The sequence below is a fragment of the Falco biarmicus genome, chromosome 5 (genome assembly GCF_023638135.1).
Source record: "Falco biarmicus isolate bFalBia1 chromosome 5, bFalBia1.pri, whole genome shotgun sequence".
Taxonomy (NCBI): Eukaryota; Metazoa; Chordata; class Aves; order Falconiformes; family Falconidae; genus Falco; species Falco biarmicus.
In genome coordinates this window covers 30,071,117-30,094,595 of record NC_079292.1, presented here as the reverse complement: position 1 = coordinate 30,094,595, position 23,479 = coordinate 30,071,117, and the positions used below count along the sequence as shown (strand labels likewise).

Below are 23,479 nucleotides of genomic sequence, written 5' to 3'. Positions count from 1 at the left end.
TCAGCATTCCCTAGCTGTCCCATCTAATAACAGCCACCAACTGAGTTAAAGACGTTAGGAAAGTTTCTTCCTCTTAGGCTTTTTTGCATCCAAACTTTTCTTGTCCAGGACTCTGTCTGTCTATCATAGGATTGCAAGTTTCAGAGTCTTAGGATTGTGTCCTGGGGATCCCTGAGCAGAACCAAGCTGCATCCTCTAACTCGGGGGTTTCTAACCTTTGCTGGAAATGGTCAATAACAGTAAAAAAGTAACCACACCATAGGGTAGCATCATAATGTGCTATCCTTCAAGGAGGGAACCAGTCCTTAAACCAAACTGTGTGAGTTCAAGGGGTCTTATGGGGAATATTTTATTTGCAAGTCAGAGTTGAGACACTAGTTCCACAGCTAAGAGTCATGTGAGATCTTGTGTGGGAGCTGACTCTGAGACCTTCCCCTGACCATGGATGGAGCCCTGTCTGAAACAACTGGATTTGCAAGGAGGCTTCCTCTGCTTCATTTTCATGTCCAGACTGTTCAAATCTGGTGTAGCTCCAGTTCTGAAGAAAAGAATGATATCTATCTTCAGGTTTGCTGCATTTCATGAAGGTTGTGTAGCACCACAGCCAAACCATGGTCAGAGAAGGAGGTAGGCAGTTTCTTGGGTGTTTTATGCTGTGGGACAATGAATTGACTCACCCAGGAGATCCAGTCTCAAGGAAAAGCTTGGTATTGTTATGGCCCGTGGCATCTCCTCAGTAGCACCACTGTATGTAAAAGGTCCAGCAGAGCAGGGACAGCTGTTCCTGATAGAGGGAGAAAAAACCAGTTGCTTTCCACCAAAAGGTCTTTCCCTACAGATCCCTGGGGCTGTAGAGGATGTGTGACCTTCCCAGGGACCTTGAATGTTCTGGGGATGAGGCTGTTGTGGCAGGAGCCATGTAGAGGGACTCTCTGATCTCACACAGGAGCCCTACATGGTGACTTAGGGCATCGATGCTGGCCACGTCTCTGGGGAGAAAAAAAGCAAGAGAGCCTGATCATTGTGGGAAGGCGGTTTGGGTTTATTTTAGAAATGCCCAGCTCAGAGCCTAAGCCCAGACCTCACTGCCTGCTTGCTGTGGCCTTCTGTTTATTTGCTTTTTTTTTTCTTATAATTACACTTTTGTAAACTGGGCAGCCTAAGAGACTGGGTATGTCCATGGTGCTGTATTATGTCTTCCCAGCTGCTATGATTTTTGCTCTCCAGACATGGGTAATAAAAAGATGTGCATAACCCCCTTACCCCTTAGAGGATGCACCAAGGAGTAGTACAAACCCTGCTCTATTCTGCAGGCTAAACAACCAGTCCTCCCTGTCTCTGCTTTCTGCTGTTATTAATTAAGCTAAATTATAAATTATAGCCATTAGAGGCTCAAGTACTGACTGAGACTCCAGGACAGAGGGTACAGGGCAACCAACATGAGCAGATGGGAGAGAAGGCATGAGCGCCAACAATGTAAAGAGAAAAATCCTGCTCCTAGGGTCACTCAGATGGCTGATGGAAGAAGGCAAGATAGCCCCAGGCTCCTGCTTTCCCTGCTTTGTCCCAAAAGGCTGTTTCTGTGCTTACCTGGTGGCTGTCAGTGCTGGCAGACTGTTGATGCTCTTTCCTCTGCAGGTGAACATCTTAACCCCTGAAGTTCACTATTTTTGAAGCACCCTTATCTGCTGCAAAAGGGATTCCTCACCCAGCCTTCCTTGAGTTTCTCACTAAGGTCTCTCTGGTTTCCAGACCAAATTTGCTGTCTTTGCCTGGAGGAATGTTCCTCTCACCTTCTTCTTCCTCTATGAGTGACAGTTGCACCTCAAAGTCAATCACAATTCTCACCTGTTTGGGCCTCAGACTCCACACCTGGAGTGTATCTCCTCTTACGCCGTGTTGGCCACTTATTTTAGTGCAACTCTGCTCTTGGGTGTTGTGATGACATTTAGGCAGAGGGCTCTCTTGCAGAAGAGGGGTTGTTTGTTACCTCTTCTGTCTCTGGGTCATGGCAGTTCCCATTTCCCTGTCCTACAGCTATGCTGGCTCTGCAAGGCTAAGAGGAGTGAGATACAGGGGTAAAACAGGTATCTTTTTAGTACTTGAAAAGAATAATTTCTTCCTAGATCTGTCTAGTACCCAATCAAGTCAGTGTGTTAGAAATATGGATCATAACTCCTAAGTGACAGGAGCCAATGTTCAGGGTTGCCATGTGATGTTTCTGAACAGAGGACTTGGACAGCTTCCCTCTTCTTTTGGTCTCTCAAGGGTGGCCCCTCCAGAAAGAGGAATGGTTGTGTGGGAAAAGCTCATCCCATCGCTGCTCTATCTATCATAATAAAGGTTATTAAAAGCCTGCATGGCCAGCCTGTGTATCCCTGCAGAGTGAATCCTCCTCTGCTCGCGAGACAGTCTTGCAAACTCTGCAGTATAAGCTTGGTTTTATTAAATATTTGCTTGACCAGAAAGGCAAAGGAGAACTAGGTAAACACACCTAAAGTAAATGTGAAATGACCTTTGTCCGTCATCTATCTAATGCTTGTGGCTGCTGCAGTAGGGAGGGCAGTGGGAGGTGAAGGTGATCATACAACAGCTTTGAAATTCTGGCTACTGTGAGGATCCTGAAATATTTGGGGTGGCACAAAAGTGGTGGATGCTCTACAAGCCCAGACTTACCCTTTCCACTATCAGATCTAATCAGTCTACAGGTCAAAAGAAGACAGGATTTATTCTCTTAATTATTTCTTTAAGTAAATTTTTCAGTTCCACTGGTGTTAGCAGGATTACACAGATTTGAAAAAGCTGCAAATCCAGACCTGTGTCACTGCTACATCTTCCTTCCTGCTGGGATCTATAAAAAGTGATATTTTTTTTTATTTATTTTTCCTTGCCTCCTACTTGTGCAGGGCTGACTGTCACCTTTGCTCAGCTAGTTACACCTCTGATTTCAGCAAAGTCACTCTGAGACAGGTGATAGGACACTGGGCTGCAAGAGTACTGGGGTTTGGCTTGTGTCCTTAAAATCAAGAACAGTTTTGTGAAATTCTGATCTGGATGTTAAAGAAGGATGGAGGGAGGAAAGACTCATGTAGCTCAGCCTGGCCACCAGCAACAAAGGTTGTGCAGTCAGCACTTGTCAAGGAGCTTGGCTTGTGAGACCTGAGTTGATACGACTCAATCTCCCATGTGCTCTGTGGGGCCATAAAGGACCAAAGCTGTTCTTGGTACAGAAGCAGCCATGAAAAAGCAAAGGAACAGGGAGAAGATGGATGTGTTGAGTAGGCAAATGCATGTCCATGGAACGAGGATGAGGTTTAGTGATGTGGTCATGAAATTACAGAAGCTGTTTGAACCCCATACTGCTCCCATCACCCTGGTTAAAACCTGAGAGATTTTAAAAGACTGAGTGATGCAAGGAAGCCCTCTTCCCCTCTCTTTAGAAAGTCAAAAGGCTGGTCCCTGGGTCATTAGTTTTCCTACTTCATGTTCCTTTAGACTTTATTACTACTAGTAGTTAGGCACACCCTTTCCCCTCAGTCATCTGAGATGACTGGGGAGCTGTGCCTTTCTTTCAGAGAATGTTTTCTTGACTGTGTGGTGGGTGGAAAGCAGTCTTGTTATGAGAGCCCAGGGGAGGGAGAAGACCTGATGCTCAGCTTACTCTGTGCTTGGCTGCATGCCCTGTATAGATGTGGCTGTGAAGGCTGGCACACCGCAGCTTCTACGTCTGTACTCCACGCTGGGCTGGCATGAGACAGCTTTGATCTGGAAGCCACAGAGATCTTCTTCAAACAGGCCTGTCCTGGACCAAGGGCTCCCTGAACGGATGTTAATGTCAGACCAGAGCTGGCTTCTTCCTGGCAAGCTTCAAGGGTTGCAAAAGAGCTCAGCATCCATCTGGACCTGTCCCTGTAGGCAGGTCCCTGACCTTCTCTAGGCTTCAGCCCCTCATCCAGAAGAGTGGGATAATAATCCTTCTCCAGTCCTGCCATCTTAGATAGCAAATACACAGTTGAGTCAAAGCTGGCAGTGCAAACGGCAATACTGCTTGATGTTTCTACCGTCAGCCTTCTGTACTGCTCTGGCTTCCAGTGAATTTTTGTGCTGCACCATGGGGCACATGTGTGTGTAATGGAGAGTGAAAGGGTGCTGATTTATTATTCTGCAATGTGATTTCTGCTCTTTCTACCAGCAACTTTTCTTTCAGGAGGGGTTCCTTTGTGCTGGTTTTAAGTAGAGAGCTCAGAGACAAGAAAGGGAGGATTAGCAATTAAATATGCTCTGAGGATGGCATGGTTGTGAAGGAGGGAGGAGGAAGGAATACTCCGTAGTAATGTATTTTTGTTTTCTTTTCTCTTTGCTTGTAGGACAAAATCTGCCAGGGAATTGGTGCTTTGAAGACTCTTACAGCTCTTAATCCTCGTTCCCTTGGGAATACAAACCTTTGTAATCATGTCACTGGCCATGTGGAAATGGACTTGCCTGGTTTCTCACCTTCTGCTATCTACTACAGTGTCACCTCTTGGTAGGCAGCAGCCACTCCATCCAAAGAGGCCCTTCATCACTTTCACTGGAGACCAAGCAGAGGGGAACTTCAATCACTTGGTGGTTGACGAAAGAACTGGGCACATTTACTTGGGAGCTGTCAACAGGATCTACAAACTCTCCGGTGACCTGAAGGTCCTGGTGACCCACCAGACTGGTCCTGATGATGATAATCCCAAGTGTTATCCTCCCAGGATAGTCCAAACCTGCAATGAGCCTTTGACACCCACTAACAACATAAACAAAATGCTCCTCATAGACTACAAGGAGAATCGATTGATAGCATGTGGGAGTCTTTACCAGGGCATCTGTAAGCTTTTGAGGCTGGATGACCTCTTCAAGCTGGGAGAGCCCTTCCACAAGAAGGAGCATTATCTCTCTGGAGTGAATGAGAGTGGCTCTGTTTTTGGAGTCATTGTTTCTTACAGCAACATGGATGACAAGTTGTTCATTGCCACTGCTGTGGATGGCAAACCTGAGTATTTCCCCACTATTTCCAGCAGAAAGCTCACCAAGAACTCCGAGGCAGATGGGATGTTTGCGTATGTCTTTCATGACGAGTTCGTGGCCTCTATGATCAAGATCCCCTCAGACACGTTTACCATCATCCCTGACTTTGATATCTACTACATCTATGGCTTCAGCAGTGGTAACTTTGTCTATTTCCTGACTCTGCAGCCTGAGATGATCTCACCACCTGGCTCCACCACAAAGGAGCAGGTTTATACCTCCAAGCTGGTCCGGCTTTGTAAGGAGGACACAGCCTTTAACTCCTATGTTGAGGTACCCATTGGCTGTGAGAAGAACGGGGTGGAGTACCGGTTGCTCCAGGCAGCCTACTTGTCTAAGGCTGGAGCCATCTTAGCCAGGTCTTTGGGTGTTGTCCCTGAGGATGATATCCTCTTCACAGTCTTCTCCAAGGGGCAGAAAAGGAAGATGAAGTCCTTGGATGAGTCTGCTCTTTGCATCTTTGTCCTGAAAAAGATCAACGATCGCATCAAGGACAGACTGCAGTCCTGCTACAGGGGGGAGGGAACGTTAGATCTGGCCTGGCTCAAAGTTAAGGACATTCCCTGTAGCAGTGCGGTAAGTGAAGCCCCTAAGCCCCCAACCTTAATCTCCTCGTGTGCTCACAGATCTTAGAGCAGGGACTAAGGAACTGAGACTGCCTCCTCTCAGTCCTGGCTCTGCCTCCAGCTTACCATACCACCTAAATTAACCAGTTTGTACCTCAGATTTCTCATGGACAGGTATCCATGAGGGAGGTATCGATTTCCTTATGCGATGTTTGCTGATGAACTAAGCCAAGGGGCCTGTAAATCCTTAGGAGGAATTTGCCTGTTGCAGTTACTTTGCTGTGCAATTCATAAGGGGTGAAATTGCATTTCCTTGAGCAGTTTTGGCTCAAATGTAGAAATCAAACCAGGACCTAATAATGTCAATGGCTTGTGCTGTTTTCTGTGTCTGCTGGTGTAACTTTATTTTCCTGGGCTGGTGTTGGAGCAGATTTTGTTCACGGAACTTGGTGAAGCCAGGGCTTGGTTTCTTCAAGGGCTGAGAAGCACTGGTCGTTAACTACCACAGTCCTTCAGCTTTCAGTTTCCAGCCAGCTCTGTGTTGCTTTTGCACTGCAAAATTAAGGCCTGGCTGCAGATCAAGGGTTAAATGCTGCAAGTTTTAAGGGCAGGACTGGGGAAGAGTCTGGTCTACCTGACCTACGAATGGTCTTAAGGCATGGTCTTAGTTTGTTCTGTTGGTTTATTAAGTGTCATTGCAGAACTGTGCATCAGCCCTGCCAGCACACAGCTGGCTTTGATGCCATGCACAGAAGTCGGCATTACAGCCGGCACCACACCCAGGCTGCTGTAATAGCTGCTTCTCTGGGCTTTGATTTCCTCCCTTAATTAGCTCTTTCAAGTGAGAGGCAAGTTCAAGTCTGAGCAAAGGGAATATGGAGAAACACCAGAGCGCTTTCCTGCCTCATAATCTCAAGGCAGTCAGGGCCTGGGATATGGGATTGCTCCAGCTTTCCTTTGTACTCAAGCCTCCTTTGCTGGGAGATCCCTGCTGTTGTTCCTTTGCAGGACAAGGACAGACCAAGAGGAACACAGATGGAAACCTCATTGCAGTGAGACTGGTCCTACCTTACTCTGCCATAATTTCTCTTTACACCAGTGCCCTCAGCACTTGTTGCTTGACCTTGCACTGCTCTTACAGTCCCAAGATGAACGTGTGGAGGGACAAGTCCTTCATTTTAGTTGGGATCCCTTCTGCCTGGACCTGCAAAGCTCCCTATGGAGCATTGCACAGAGAGAAAGTCTGTGCCCAAATCTGGCTTTGATATTTTTTTTTTTTGTTTAGCCTCAAGGCCTCCGCACATTCAAAGAGCTGCCTTTAGATTTAAGCTGGGAGCTTCCCACTGGAGTTTTTCCTGGGCTGTTAAGCCTCTCTATGCATTTGCAAATCTGCTCTGCTTGTGCTCCATAGTAATGTTTGCAATACTGGACCTCTCAAATCGGGAGGTTTGAAATCTCTCATTCACCTGGCATCTGTGGTTTTACACAGGAGCAAAAAAGCCAGCAGATTTCTTGTGTCCCTTGGGGTGAGTCCTGGTCTAAGAAGACTGACATACCAGTCTGAATTTGGAGGGCCAGTAATGCAGAGATTGGGGAAAGGACAAGGAACTAGGTGACAGTGGGAGAAACTGTTAAAGCACATTTGTGACTGCATTTCTTCATAGTGGATTAGAGATGCTAATACTTCCCAGCTGGAAAAAGAGCTTGGAGATCCTTGAAGGAAAAACAGGGGTCTGAAAAGTGTAACCAAGTGAGCTGTCCTTTCCTTAAATGAGTCTGCTTAGAGCTGCTGGCAAGCCCTGTCTGAGATCAGCTGTGCTGCCTGAGGAAGAGGTATTAGTGACTTGGCTGCTGTAAGGGTTGCAGAGTCCAGCTGCTAAGCTTGGAAAATATGTGATGGTTGGTGAAGTATTTTGGAGCCTGGATATATGTCTGTGAGGACCTTGTCTCCTTTGCTGATGTCCTGCTGGCCAGCCATCCACCAGCACCGCTGCTCTGCCTTTTAGCACACATTTGAAGCAGCTCTAAAAGCAATTGCAAATCCATCAGTGAGACTTTCCCTGGTTTTGTGTGGATGTCAAATATTTCTCTGGTGGTGCAAATAGAGGCTTAACCTGCATGCGATCAAGGCTGGACAGGAACTTCAGCTCTGCTGCCCTGCCGTCAGCAGCTGAAATCCTGCATGTGAACAGATAAAGCTGATGTGCCTGGCGCTGAACTGTGCGAAATCCTCACCAAGTACCTCAGAGAAACACTATTAGAAGCCATATTCCAGCCCTTCTGTGTGTTATTAACTGTGGGACCATGAATTATGGAGCTGGGCTCACCACACTGTCCTCACCTTTTGGTGCATGGTCAGGTCTGGCTTCTAATAACAAGTATTTTTCTAATAGGGTGATAACTGACTCAGAGATGCACATGTTAGGATGCTTCTGCTCCTGTTTTGGTGTAATGCTTGCTCAAGGCTGCTTCAGGGCAAGAGAAGTCTCTTGGGGACCACTCCCAGCACAGCTCTCCTAACCTGCAATATGCACACAAATAGTTACGGGCATGTGAGGGAACAGTGTGCTTGGCTGGAGCAGTACAGTGCAGAGTCTGCAGCTTCTCTGGTCAGGCAACTTTGTTGGTGCAGCTGGAGCTGGGGAAAGTTGAGGTTGTGTAGGACCTGACAGCAAGCTGGGCTGGATGCACTGTGTCTCATGGTCAACATGCAGCAGGAGATGTTTGGTCTTCAGATGTCCTACAGGGCTGGATGTCCAGAAGACTCACCTTGGTCTGGTTTGCAAACCCAATGTGAAGGCAAGGGATAGAGCTACAACTGTGCAATGAGCCTGTGCTGCTCTCGTGCCCACCGTGTGTGCATGTTGCAGTGGTTAGCAGTGCGATAGAAGAATTTCCAGAATGAGAAATATAAAAGTCCACAGATGAGTGGAGGATCCTTAATGTTCCTTCCTCCCCTGTCCTTGCATTGTAGCAGTCCTCCCATAAATCTTCAGCATAAATCACGAAAAGTGATGGATTTTTATGTCTGGGCAGTTGATTTGCAAGTTGGCAGTGCTCACGCAGATGATGAACAGTTCCAGATAATAACTCTCTAGTTTTCCTCTCTGCAAATACAAGATAATAGCTTATATTAAAACAGTATACTTGACCCCAAATGCTTAGAAATTCATATAATAAGAGGAAAAGAATTTAATATAAGCTATTAATTATAAGCTATTTTTTATATAAGCTTTTAATATAAGCTATCTCGTATTAAAACAGTATACTTGACCCCAAATGCTTAGAAATTCATATAATGAGAGGAAAAATGAGGTTGGGAAAAAGAGTCTTATTAGGTCATCTGATTTGCCCTTCTGCCCTACTTATAACATCTCTGACAGATGTTTGTCTCACCTGTTCTTAACCTCCAGCAGTGGAGATTCCTTTCCATACATGATCTCTCTTTGCTGCTAGGAAGCTTTCCCCCGGGTTTAATCTAAATCTCCTCTCCTGATATGGAAGCCATGCCTACTTATATAGCCACAGAGAGCACCTTCATCCCCTTTGGTACTCTAGCAAGAGCATTGTGTGTCCCCAGAATGTGACTGCTTCTGTGGCGCATCAATGTATGGAGCAGAGGGAGCGCGGCTGTATGGGCATGCAGGCTGCTGGCAGAAGGAAGGGCTGTTCTGCAGGGAAAAATTGGCTTCTTAACACAGAAAACAATTTATGTTGGATAAAGAAGGCTGTGGTTTAAATATACTTCATAAACATCGTAATTAACTGTTGATACAGTTGAGAAATACTGGGTTTCTTTAAAAAAAAAAAAGTAGTTTAGGAGGAGGATGGAGATGTAAATGGCCATTATAGTACAGGACTTGATCACTGGGAGACTTGTTGATTTATTTTTTTTTTTTATTACTATGAGACAGCATAAACAATAGGTGTATTTTGGAGCCCAGTGACAATTGTGCTACAGGGATGCTCAGTAGTGGAGGCAGGAGAGCCTTCCCCTCTACCTTGGTGGTCGAGCAGGTGCGGGACATACAATCATGCATAAAGAAGAGGAGGGTATTGGAGACTGACTCTAAAGCAGCATGAGGATGGCAGGGTCTGCTGGGGTGATGAGAGGAATGGGGATCCTTGTTGGAGCTTTGGCTTGCGGTGATGTCCCAAACAGTGTGTCATTGGCATGTGATTCTGGCTGTCAGCTTAGGAGCTGTTTGGAACCCAGGGCTGCTATTGCAGTTCCTGATCTCCTCACCAGCCTGATCTGCCTCACAGCATCACCTGCCTCTCTGCAGCCTAACAGACTCCAGTCCCTGAAATGAAAAGGTGTCACCTCCATCGCTGTAGCTTTTACCGGATACACAGTGCAAATAATCTGTCCAAGATAATCAAAGTGTCTGTCCCCAACTCTTGCCCGGCTTCTGCCTTTTGCCGGTATTTTCTTTTCCTTTTGGCAGGAAATGGAGTTTGACTGTTTAAATTACTGTATTCAGTCTCTTCCTGTTTTTCATGGCAATGCTGTCACTTAAGGGAGAAAAGAAATGTTTTTGAAGCTGACCAGCCAACAAAAGACCTTGTGTAAAAAGCCAGGCAATATTTTTCCAACACTTTGCTAGCAGAGGGCAGGCAAAGTGGATGTTTGGGACCCAAGTAATTGTCTGACAAGTGAGTTGGCTATAGAGGCTTCCTGTGCTTCTAATGCTTCAGGACAAGCCTAAGTCAGTAACTCCCCAAAACATCTTTGCAGATACGGGTGCCTATCCCTGAGAGTCCTGCATCTCCTCCATCCATCTGTTCCACAAGTGGACTCCGCTCTCCTGCTTCCTCCCACTTTCCCTGCATCCCCCTTGCCCATTTGAGATGCTTGACACCCACCAAAGCAAGCAGCGCTGTACTCAACAGGGTTTAACTGAATGCAGGAGGCAGCTGTAGAGGGCATATTGCCGATTAGTCCTTCCATAGGTGGCTGTCTAGCATGTCTGGATGCCAACTGGGTGCACAGGCATTTTGCTTTAGCAGCATGAACACCTCTCCCTGGGATGAATGGTGCTTGGGACTGATCCATGGGCATTCTTCTGCTCCATGCCGCTGGGTTAGGAAGGGTCATTTCTAGCTCGGGTCTTAGAAGGGCTTTGCATATGGTATGGGACAGTCATTTTGACTCCTGGCAGCGCCACTGTTGGTGATGGGGTAGCCAAGATTTTCCTATAAACAGCCTATTTCATGACTTCCTCTTCCTCCCAGGGCTTGCATTTGTCATCATTGGTATTAACGGGGCACAGGTCTAACAGAGCATCTCTGAGAGACCAGGATGGGGAGCAGCATTACCCCTGTTTTACAGGAGGGTTGGCTAAGGCACAATAAAACATAACTTGCAGTGCAGTTGCAGCTCAGGGACTCCTGGGTCTTAGTGCTGCACCCAACATTCCTACCTATTGCTGGAAGAGTGAATATCATCTTTGCTATTGTGTTCCTCTGGTATGGGGGACAGAAAACCAAGGTCATTTAGAAAGAAGGAGCATTTCAAAGTAAAGAAAAAATCACTTTACAAACTAAAAAACGGGAGTTGTGGTCTCTATCTGTCATTTCCCCCATCGTTTTCCCTTAACAGGAAAGGTTGGGGTGAAAGTGAGTGTTAACTTTTGCTTAGACCTTGGGAAGAGGAACGTGTGGAAGCAGGTCCATGCGATACTGCTGCTTTGACATTTTGCCCACACAGCCCCTGCCCGTTTCTCCCAGCTGGGCTGGCCGGTATGTGAGGCTGCTGCTTTCCCAGGGGAATGACTCAGTCACAGGAACGAGCTATCGATTTCATTAGACCTCGTAGTGTCACTGCTTGCTAGTTGGGCTATCCTAAGTAAATCTCTGTGAATGTCAATGCCACTCGTGCTTGCACAATAGGTCTTTTTGTTCATCTCTATTGGATAGACCAGGCACAAGAGTGTTGCGTACATGTCTTTACTCCAAATTACACAGGCTCATGTTTGTCATCCAAAGGGCTTGTGGTCAGTTGAGGTCAGTTCTTGGTCAGTGTTTAGTAGTGCTTTCTTCTCCTTCCTCTGAAGATTTAAGCAAGAGCAGGAACCAAGGGGAAAAAAAAAAAAAGAAAAACCCCAACAAAACCAAAAGACAGTGCAGTCTGTGCAAAGGCAGTAGCCTCAGAAATACAGTAATGTCTCTCTGGAATGCCCACTGGAGACTTGGAGACAGAGCAAACAGGATTATTACTGCCAGATCTGTATTTGTATAATTGGTCACATCAGTTTGTGTTGGATGGGAGCTGGAGTGCTTGTGTGCGGAGCATGTTGTTGGAGTGACCTGCTGAGCCCAGCAACTTTGGTAAGAGGCAACAAGCGTCCTCTTGCTGATGCTGGGAGCTGGAGTGGCTGGGGGGTTTAATGGAAGGGGCAGGGTGCCAGCTTAGGGTTTCTGCAGCTGACCTCTGTGGCTTGCAAATCTCCCCCACGCACCTTCCTGCTTTTCATTTGTCTACCTCCAGCAGGCCTGACCATCATCTCTGCTGCAAAGCTGGCTGTGCTCTGGGGTGAAAGATACTTTGTTGGAGAGGAATGTCACATTATCTTGCTACGTGAGGCAGCTCAGACAAAAGCAGAGCAGTGAGCTCTCTCCAGCAATGTGGCTGGTATTTCTCATGATTGTCATCAGTGGTGGAAGTAACCAGAAATATCTAGGGCCATGCTCCTCAGGCTAATGGAGAACAGCTGAGTTCAAATCTCCACTATCCTGAGCAAGGTCCTGGCACCTCTGTAATTAGATTAGGGAAGTCTCCCTAGCCCTTCCTCTGTGGGATGACCAGCAGTCTTGTTAACTAATTAGCACTAATTCATTGATTAGCATGCTTAGTGTTCGTGCTAGGGACATGATGGTTGGGGTCTAATGAGTTGTTGTAATGAGACCCTCCTGGCTTTTCAATCCATATATGTGCCTATGGCTGAGCAGTGCTGGGTGAGCACTACCAGACCTCTCCAGTCTCTGCATGAGCTCTTAGTTCAGCCTGGGTATAGCTGCTGGCAACATCCCAGTCCTGTGGACATCCTCAAAAACCCACCGCTTGTTCAGGTAGGCATGCACATGCTAACCTGGTGGGAGCTCATTTGCAGGGGTTTCTCAAGGCACCACATGGGTTCATCTTCACTTTTTCCTCGGTGGAAGTCCTTCCTCCCATGTGCCACCTCTCTGCTTTCAGCTAGCAGGGATAAGGACACTTCCCTGCCTCTGTGAAGTGCTCTGCACTCCAGGCAGGAAGAAAAGTGGCTTTGGAGGCTCTGGGGGAGAGAAAGACAAAACCCCTTAAGCACCTACATCAACTGAAGCTGGCACTTGAGGGCTGCAAACCAGGGGCTAATTGTATGGAGAGGATGATTGCATTTGAGGTATTAAGTATGTTCCTCTGTATTAAACACCTGCCCTTGAAAGGATACTTTCAGATCAGTGTGCATGCAGAAATAATGCTGGTGGTAATTAATTACCTTCTTATCACACCCCCAGCCTGCAACCTCTGCTTCCAAAATCCTCATTGCTTCTCCTGGCGGGGGAGGGGGGAAAAGCAGCATGCTTTGGAAACAACCTCCTTCTCAAAACTATTTATTTACTTCCCAAGCATAAAGCCAGAGGAAACCCTGTGCCTTTAAGTGGCCAGGCGCCAAACCCGTGCACAGTGCTGTTCTCTCCTGGCTCCTTGCGTCTGGTTGACCTCCCTCACTCACACAACATGTTCATTGAGGACAGAGCAGGGCCCAAGGCTGCTGAGTCGCTGTTGTGTCTGAGATATTTCAGGCGCAGCTCCCTCCCCCATCATCAGTCCCATCTCTGGACTCTGCCTGAGCAGCTCAGCATCAGTCCTGGGTCCTGGTGGTGCCCCAGTAGCTGCTTCTGCAGGTGAGCAAGGTGCCAGCTTCTCCATTGCTGCTTGTACCATTTGTCTCTGCTGCTTGCCACATGGATAATCGGATTTGTTTCTGGGAACTGATTTTTGCTGCTCCCCCCCCGCCAGCAACCCAGGCTGTTTTCTTCTGTGGCTGAGCCCTGCGGTCGCCTGTGGCTCAGCCTTGCATTTTTGGAGGGCTCCATATGGTCTCCTCGCATTTTCTTCCATGCAGGGAGATCAGCTACTTCTCAAACATGACCTTGTACTGCCTCACCAGGAGGCTGCCTTGCAGGCCAGTGGGAGTGATTGTGCAACAGGTTTTGTTGTGTTTGTTTTGTTGGTTTTGTTTGTTGTTTTTTTTTTTTTTTTAAAAAAAAAGAAAACAAAAAAACAACAGCAAGCAAAACCCAGCTGTCCTGGGAAAGCCAGAAGCAAAGTGACTCCAGCTCCCTTCATGAGCCCAATGCTATTTAAAGCACCTCCGGGCTGGGGGCAGGCGGGCACTGGAGTTTGTACAATAACCGTTCTGTTGAGGAGGGGGTTGAGGGTATGCTGGATTCAGCATTGCTTTCTGGGCCAGATCCTGCACAGACCCTTTCTCACTTGCCTGATGCAAGTGTAGCTGTCGGGGTGAAAAATAGTTCAGGATCTGTCTCAGAATCAGCAAAGATGTTTAGCATCTGGGAATGATCTAATGTGCATGTCTATTTATTTTATATGTCAGGACATAAGACCTCCCCCTTCCTCTCCCCAAAACAAGCGTGTTTATTTATCTAAATTGGATGGAAACATGGGTCACCATTATACCAGGTAGGATAATACAGATGCTGGAGGACTGGTGTGAAGGTGGACATGAGAAAGGCTGTTGTAACTACAGAGACTTGGCCAAATCTCATCTGACCATATTTCTGCCAGCCTGGCATCTACATAGCTGTGCTAATGTTGGATATGGTTCTGCTGTAAGTTTGCCTGAGAGGCATTTTATTAGCACTGGCCCAGTCTTTGAGTAACGTGACAACAGCTTTGGGACAAAATGTGGTGTTTGCAGAGCCAGCACGGACCTGGCTGGGTAGATATGTGCAAGATCAGGCTGAAGTGGGGGACCTCGGTGCCCTGCACACATCTGCCTCTGAACTGTCCTCTTCAGCTCTGCTTTGTTGCACAGATAGATGTAAGGAAGTGGATGATTGTTGCTTGCTGAAATGCAGACCCATGTTGCATCTTTCTGCTTCAGAAAACTACATGACATGTAGGACTTAACATCTTCCCTGGGCCACCAGCACCCAGTTGCTTCAGTTTTGGAGCTAGTAAACATTGCAGCCCCAATATTTTCTGCTTTATGGTGCAGATTCTAATAACATCTAAAATATTTAAAGTAGTACTTAAAACACAGGCAAGGCAAGACACCCAGATACACTTGCAACTAAATGGTACCACCAGAGAAAGACAGAGAGACCTCTGATTCTTCCATGCAGTACTGGAGCTGGCATAGCTGATAGAGCATGTGGGTGACATTAGATCAGTAGGAACAACATCGTATTTTCCCTGTTTCAATGTCATTACCCCATTATTGTCAGTGTTCCAAAATATAATAGGATTTGTTCAGCTGATTTATCCTGTAAACAAGCGATATTAGCCAGGCGTGTATTTAGACACAGAGAGTGGGAGAGGCAGAGTGAGGGAGCGTGTGGAAGGGAATAATAAAAGCGTACTGCTCCTAATGAGGGAATGACCCAGCACTTACCAGCGGGTAGGGGCTATTGGTCAGGATCCTGCGCCAAGAAGCACAGGGCTGGGATTGTCGTGGTCTCCCTGCTTCTGAGGCTGGCTGCAGCCTGCCGCTTCCCCAGCCCTGCGTCAGCCACAGGAGCAGGCTGAGTGTAACTGCTTCAGTGAATCTACTATACTCGACTGACACAAGTGCTCTGAATTGCTCTGAATTCCTCAAGTACCGAGATCTATCTGCACAGATAGAGGCAGCAAGTGGGAGATTTTTCTTTTCAGGGCTCGAGTGCTTTAGTTTGTTGTTTAAGCTGATAACGAGGCTTCTTTAAATTCATTTCCTGTGAGATGATAGGACCAGGCACAATTCGGTTCTCCTTGATACAGATGTGCAGCCCTGGAGCTTGGCATGACTTGTATCTGGTGAGCAAGCTGGGGCCTCTTGTACCCAGCCAAGCTCACTCAATTTCCCCCTGCTGAAGAGCAACAGCACATACATGTTGTTCATTACAACAGTCAGCTTACCTTCACAGGACTGTGGTGAGGCTTAATTAATGCTTTTAAGAGGCTCTGGGATCTCTGGGAGAAGGTGTTGCTTGCATGCAAAGCAGCATTGTTGTTTAATTTCTATAGCACTGTTGGTGCGTGTGGCATTTTGCAGCCCAAATGATAATTTTGTCTGTGTAACAAAATAATAATTATAGTAATTGTGATTCAGTGGAGAATCTCTGGTGGTGCCGGCATAAGGGAGGCAGCTGGACTCTATCCGGCAAGGTGCTGGTGTTCGTCACTGGAATGGGAATGAGGGGTGCCCGGTAGCTAGCAGAAATGCTCCAGAAATGCTGGTTTAACCTTTCTGCTGCCAGCAAGTGTTGGGAGATAACGGGCCAGGCACACTGTCTGTGAAAGGGAGGACAGGTCAGCAGGGGAAAGCTCCTACACCCTTCAATGTTGCATGCAACAGACAGCAAGGGTATTGTTGTGGTTACCTTGGAAGAGCCTTGCAGTGTGGCTGTTGTGTCCACCTGGTGAAGGTGGACATGGGAGATTTTAACTTGGGGAAGGGAATGTCTCTTTGTTAGGTGTCTCTGTTGGATGGACATGCCTGAGAGAAACCCAAGGATGCTCAGGTTTACAGGGTATAGCTAGCAGAGGAAAGAGCTCCAGTCTTTTCTTACACCTCTTTCATCACCGCAGTAGATGTTTACAGGCATTTGTTACGTAGACCACCTTTGGCCAGTCATGGAAATGCAACATCCTTTAGGATAAAATGCAGCAGCTGGCAAGCACTTCTTTCAAAGGTGTCTTTCTACCTACACAGAAAACCCTTTTCACCTAAGATATTCTTTCTCTGGTACTCTTACTCCCCATCTTAGCTACAGCAGCACCAGGGGAAGTTGGTGCTACTGTGTTTCAGGTGCGTAACACGGCTTTGCTGCTGGAGTATGTTCTTACAGAAGAACTCTAGCAGCTTATTTGATCAATAGTTCACTTCTAAAAAATCCCTAAATGCTTATTTGCCCAATAGACCATGGCGGTTTCAAAGGCAGAGTCTCCACACTCAATAATATCTTTTTTTTTTATGGTGTGCATGTGAAAAATTTTAAGTGAATTTTTTAAAGCTCATGGAAAGTGCTGAGCTGAAAGCCACAGAGATCATATCCCTCTGTTTATCCTTCAGTGCCTCATCCATATGATTGTCCAGCCTCTGAGCCAGCAAGGGGAAGTTTATGGGACTGCAGAAGAACTCGGCTTCCTTTTTATAAGCACACTTGCTGCTAGCCAGGTTCATCCATCCTTCTTGTTTGTAGGTACGGTTGTCACCTGTAAGGGGATAAACCTCAGTGACCCCGCACCTCAGGGATCTGATTGATCTTATCAATATCTACAACCATCTCAAGGGCGAGTGTCAGGAGGATGGGGCCAGGCCCTTGTCAGGGGTGCCCAGCGACAGGGCACGGGGCAACGGGCACAAGCTGCAGCACAGGGAGCCCCACCTGAACAGGAAGGAGAACTTCTTTACCGTGAGGGTGCCAGAGCAGGGGAACAGGCTGCCCAGAGAGGCTGTGGGGTCTCCTGCTCTGGGGACATTCAGAACCCCCTGGACGTGACTGTGTGCAGCCCGCTCTGGGAGAGCTGCTTCAGCAGGGGCTGGGCTGGGGGGGCTCCAGGGGTCCCTCCTGACCCCACCATTCTGTGATTGTGTGATTTTCATTCCAGCTGTGTGGCTTGGTGTGCTAACACTCAGATTTGTAATGGTAATGCTGGAAATTTTTTTGAGGGGATGGAAATGACGTATGCAAAAGGGAGATCTGGCTGACACAGTGACGCTGTTTGGGATGTGGGATGTGAAGACCTCCATAAATGGGAGTGTTTGTACTATCTCAGTCTGACGCTGCGTTGCTGCTGGAGGTACTGTCTCTCTTCCCTGACTATATCAGACTCTTGGGGTCTAAGCAAGGCACTTGAAATATCACTTAAGTTACAACATCTAAACACAGAGACTGTAAATATCCCAGTAAAAAATATTGCCAAGTATCCGAGTCTGTTCCGCACCTCACCTTGTGTATCTGGACATAGTGTGGCTGTTTCTCCTGGCAGGCACTTGGAGGTGAAGTTCACATAGGAGCTGAGGGATGTGGTGAAGTGGGTGTCAGTACATCATCTGCCAGTAACATAGATTCATTAACCTGTTGGTGTTCCAGGCTGGATCCTTATTGCATCTTCCTTTGTAATGGTAGGAGTGTCTTCTCTGCAAGTGACCAAGAAGCAAGTAAGTTATTATGACATTACACTCTTGGTATCTATGATGTGCTTCTCTGGGCTTTCCAGACTTTGCTCCATGGAGGCATGAACTGTTTCCCCCTGATAGCCCAGCGCTGCTTCCAGAGCAGAAATGCTGCTATCCCATGCCAGTTGCAAGGCAACACACATAGCAAAAGTGGGAACAGGAGTTCGAGAGCAAGCCACAGGTTGGAAAGCATTTGTAGTTGCTGCTCACTAGCTTTGTGGCTGTGACAGAGTCAGCAGACCCTGAAAGCTGTGGTCTGCATCTCCGGGGAGAGATCTCCAGCAGATGCAGATCTGCATCTCCAGCAGAAAGTAAGGAAAGCAAACTTACTGCCAGTATTGCTTAAAATGTTGAATGTTGTGGTCTAGAAAACTTTTGGAGGTTCACTAACCAATGTACATTGTACACATCTTTAGGTATGCTAATCATTGAGAAAGTCAGGACTTAGAAAGTACTAAATGTATAGCAACATTTACTTGTTACTAATAATCACCCAGCTCTGCTGAGCAAAAGGTCTAAAGACTAAAGAAACCTGTAGGTCTCTGTAGGAAAGGCAGCCTCCTCTTCAGGAAATTACAAATTTTACGACGTGGACGTACATGGTATAGACTGTTGGGAAGCCTTATGCTCACAGTATAGCAGGAACATAAATGCAGGCATAAAAAGTCTGTACTACATTAAGATTCTGCAGCACTGGAAACTTGACACCAGTCCTTGAACTGATGCTTAAACTACAGACCTAAAATCCAAGCGCCTGTACCAGTTCTAGTCAATTTGAGTAACTTTTCTCCCTGTTCTTTGGGTTCCTGAATTATGTTTGAATGAAAACCTCTTAGCATAGTGGGTGCAATTTCCCTGTAATTGGCAAAGTTACTGTAACTGCACTGTCATTTGTATATGGTGACACGTAATTGCATGGTAACCATTGCTGTGGTTGCACAAGTGAAAAGCAGCGTGCAATTATAATGTATTTCCAAATGCTAGCTCACTATCCAGCTTCCATTATATCACAGAGCACCCTGGGGAAACGGTACTGGATATTTTTGTATTCCGTTAGACTGCAGGCTAACCGCTGAATAGTGGGTTGGTTGGTGATCTATGCTATCTTTGGTTGGTGGCTCAGGGTTCCCATCTTTTTGTCCGCAAAATTTCCCCATGGCTTTGAATTGCAGATGACAAAGGTCTACAGATGTTGATGCTCACTGGACAAGCCCTCAGCCGCCTTCTGGCCCATTGTCAGGAATGTGTGTGATGGGGGTGGGTGGGTGGTGGTGGTGGCGGTGGCAGTAACAGGCATCGGATTACGTGAATGATGTGGCACAAGGTGAAAGTTGGAGGGGCTGTCTCCATCCTGCAGTAGGACCTCATAGCTAGACACAGCCAGCGGGCTGAAATGTGATGGTTCTGTCAAAGTTCACAGAAGAGATCATGGGGAGAAGTTCAAGTGAAATAAATTTCACTGGTCTCAGAGGAGTCAGAAGAGAGACTTGGAGGCAGCATGGCCAGAAGCAGAGGCAGTACTGCTGGAGGTCAGAGGCACAGCCAATCCAGCTCAAGGAAGGCAAGGTCCTAATGCCAGGGGTAGGGCAACCCAGAATCTAACCAGAAGTTCACTAGGCACTGAAGCACATGCTTATACCGTCAAAAGGACATGCACAGGCAAACGGCAGAAGCACAAGCCTTGTGCACCATACTGCTGCCGTTGGAGTTTAGAGACCTATGGTTTGCAGGGAGATAGTTTTCAACATTTGCAGATCTGCTGCTTAGGAATTTATGGATCACCCCTGCACCAAGTGATCTAAAGCCTAAATTTCCTAGCCTGTAGCTCTTCAGGTACTATGAGATTCCTGGTGAGAAATTTTCTTAGGGCTTCCATCTCTTTAGGTTTTTAAATATCCTGTTGAGTAGAACGCATGCTCGCCCTCACCCTCACTCAGTCCTTGCAGTCAGGAAGGAAAGAAGATCTTGCAGTCAGGTGATGGAAAAGACCTTGGATATCTCCTTGTGAAGACTCAGGTACATATCACTGTTGATTTCTTATTGCAGTTGGCTCCCTGGCCCTGCTGGCAGCACAGACAGCCATAATGTATGAGTTTCCTCCATCGTCTGGCGTAGCCAAGCCCGAGATAACAAGAGCTAGAAGCCAAGTACCTGCCACCATATGAAGACAGGGCTGTTAGGTATTAGCTGTAAATCAAAGGCAAGACTTGGCCATTGGGACAGCCTTTATCCCCAGTGCGTCTGTGGAATTGCTTTGGAGCCTGCTGAGATACTTGGATAAAGCCCCTGGTGCTTTGAATGGAGAAAATTTTGCTGGAGTGAAAGCAAGGAGGAACAAGGGATGGCTAATCCTTTATTGAAGCTTTTCCCAAATAATAGATTAGGCTATATTAGATTATCAGGGGCTATTTCAGAGGCAGATAGCTAAAACAGATCTTTAAGGGAAAACTGCAGTTTGAGCCCTGTTTGCACTGGCCCCCTAATATCTGGTGCTTCAGCCGTTCATGCGATGCCAAAGTGCTCGCCTCTGCTGGGGAATCAGATGATGATGGGGATGGAGGTGCTGTAATCAGAGCTCTACCCCTTCTGCTGAGTTTGGGGGTTTTGGGGGCTCAGCGGATCCCTAAGGGACTGAGCCAGCACCAGTCTTGTAAAAACATTCTCTCCAGGAGGGCTTGGATGTGTTAATTATTTATTTGATAGGCTTAATCCTGGAGAAGGCAAATGTCTGCCAGAATCCTCCTGTAAATCAGGCCCATTCTTTTGCACATCCTTCCTATTTCACTGGTGAATGTGACACTTGGCCACAGTGTCACGGCTGCAGATGAACTCTCTGGTTGCTGATGCAGGCAGCAGCAGCAGGAGCAGACTGTGGTCTCTCACCAGCTGGCTCCCCCCTGCACATTCTCCCAAGATGGAGAGGCAGGTGGTGGGGCTTGGGAAGACATTTATGCCGGTCATTCTCACATGAAGATATTTCAGATGTGTAGAGAACCTTATAAACCTGTGTTTAGCAGCTTTCCTGGGGCAGAGGGGTGGTGAGTAATATTCCCTCTTGTAGGTGGGAACCTGGTGTGGGATGATGAGCTGATTGACTCCAGTCCAGCACCTCAACCACCGGGCCCCCCTTCCCTCCCAAGTTACCTACAGACTGAGCTGTGAATTTCTGGGTTAGATTTTAACTGCTGAGGGTGCAGGAACTGCTGATCTTACTCCTGTCTCTTTAGATCTTCCCTTTGCCCCTCCCTGATATCCCAGCTGGTGCAGCAGCAGTGTTGCAAGCAGAGTGAATTCATGTCCTCACCTCTGCTTTCATTCTGGAAAGTCGTTAATGTGAAATTGCCAAGAAGAGAAGCTCCAGAGAGTTTAACGTGGCTACTTTATATTGCTGCTAGGAGTGTCTGGAATTGAAAATAAACCTGTGCTTGCAACTCCTGACCCTTTCATCATAAATCCAAACTTCCTTACGTGTTTCTCTTTGCTGAAGAAGATGACTGTATTTCTGTCTTTACAAAGGCATGTGTGCAGCTGAGAGCCACAGCTGCACAGAAGCTGGGTGATGTTTATTTTTAGGGTTTTGCTTGCTGGCGTTTTTTTGCAAATGATCCCTAGAGGAAATAACCCAAATATGTTAAATGAAAGTAGTTTTCATGTGGCATGTGTCTTGCTGGACTTGCTGCTATTCTTGGGGGACGGCTGTCCACATTGCAAACCACAACCCTGTGATTGCTTCTCTGTCACTCACACAACAGTGTGTGAGTGAACATCATGGCCATGTCTGCCCTCACACACCACTTTGCGTGTCTTGGAGGCTAGAGTGTGTTGTGATGGTCCTAGATCCCATCTGAACTGTGCCATGTAAGAGAAAATGCTGATTTCACTCTTCAGCCTTGCGATAGTGCTTGGATCATAGAATAGGGTTGGAAGGGACCTTTAGAGGTCCTGCAATGAGTAGGGACATCTTCAACTAGATCAGGTTGCTCAGAGCCCCCTGCCCAACCTGACTTTGAATGCTTTCAGGGATGGGACGTCAACCACCTCTCTGGACAGCCTGGTCCAGCGCTTCACCACTCTCACAGTAAAGAATTTCTTCCTAGTATCTAAACTACCCTGCTTTAGTTTAAAATCATCACCCCTTGTCTTGTCACTACAGGCCCTACTAAAAAAATCTGTTCCCATCTTTCTTGTAAGGATGTGTCCTTCTGTAAATAATGTCAAGGAAATAGGATGAAATAAATGGGCTTACATTCAGTTTTGTGTCTGTATGGGGGGGAAACCATGATATCAGCCCCAGTACGGGCAGGTTCTAGTTCAGCTGGCACTGGGACCAGTCTGATGGAGAAGGAGCTAACTTGTGGCAATTGGATTAAGTCTCAACAGGTTGGAAATGTGCTGCAGATCAGCCACAGGTTATTGTGCTTGATGCTGGGATCTCTGGGTCTCTATCCTCTTAGGGTTTTGCAGGAGGATGAGAGCTTACACTGGCTGTGTGAGCTCTGATATACATCTACAGCAATCGTGCACTCTAGCTAACACATCCCGGCTGTTGATAGAGCAGGTTACAGGGGGCTCAGGGCTGTATCCTTACAGCCATGCAGACTCAGACTTCCCTAGGGAGCAAGCAGAAGTAGCTTCTATCTCCCTGCAAAACAGGACAAGTTGCTTCTGCCTGACATTTGAGGTTCTGGGTCACGCAGGAAGGCAGAGCAGATGATTGCATGGGTCCTTTCTGGTCTCTAAGCACGTAGCTGGGTTTGGCTGTGCTGCAGGGAGGGGTGGGTGGGGGACTGTGTTATGCCAATGTGGATGCCTCTAACTGTGCCCGCTCTGTTTGATTGCTATTGTTTCACTGCTTGTCAGTGATTGAGCTTCATACACCGCATCCTAGGTAAGACGTCTGCTGGCACTGTTAAGGTTTTCATCCTTTTGGTGGTGAAGGATGCTGTTTCCCATTTCTTGTTTTCCTTTAAAAACGTGATTAAACAGGACTTTCTTTCCTTGCCCCGCTTTCTGCTATTTGTAGGTTTGGTTTGAGTGAGACACATGCGCAGTTTTATTATAGCCTTGAAACACAGATCATGTTAATTTGAGAGCTTAAGAGTTTCCAGTCAAACTGGACCTGACTTCAAGACCTGGATTCTTCTCAGATCCTACATCCGCAGGCTCCTGGTTGGAAGGGATCTCAAGTGGTCATATAGTCCAGCCTTCGGTTCAAAGCATGATACATCTTCATGTTAGATGCTGGAGCTGAATGAATCATCTGAAGTCCTTTTGAAATCAGCTGGCTCTATCAGAAGGTGATCCAGTGCATTACAAGTTTGGTTGGATGGCTTATTCTTGGACATACCTCCTTTCCTCTGTTGATTACGGAGGTAGCTTTAGAGGACTACTGTGGGATACTTACTAAGATTTTACATAGCTACAGCTGGGTGAGAAGGATCCCGCACCAGGTGATGTGTTGGGTAG

At 47.0% G+C, this 23,479-nt stretch overlaps 1 protein-coding gene across 3 annotated transcripts in view; it reads left to right on the top strand.

Moving 5' to 3' along the window:
* Positions 1–23,479, top strand: part of PLXNA4 (plexin A4) — a 455,447-nt gene that overhangs the window by 23,884 nt on the left and 408,084 nt on the right. For all 3 annotated transcript variants that reach the window (XM_056341131.1, XM_056341132.1, XM_056341133.1), the window contains exon 2: positions 4,368–5,631. In XM_056341131.1, coding sequence (XP_056197106.1) covers positions 4,453–5,631 — 1,179 coding nt within the window. In that variant the 5' untranslated portion in view covers positions 4,368–4,452. The remainder of the gene's footprint in view (positions 1–4,367; positions 5,632–23,479) is intronic.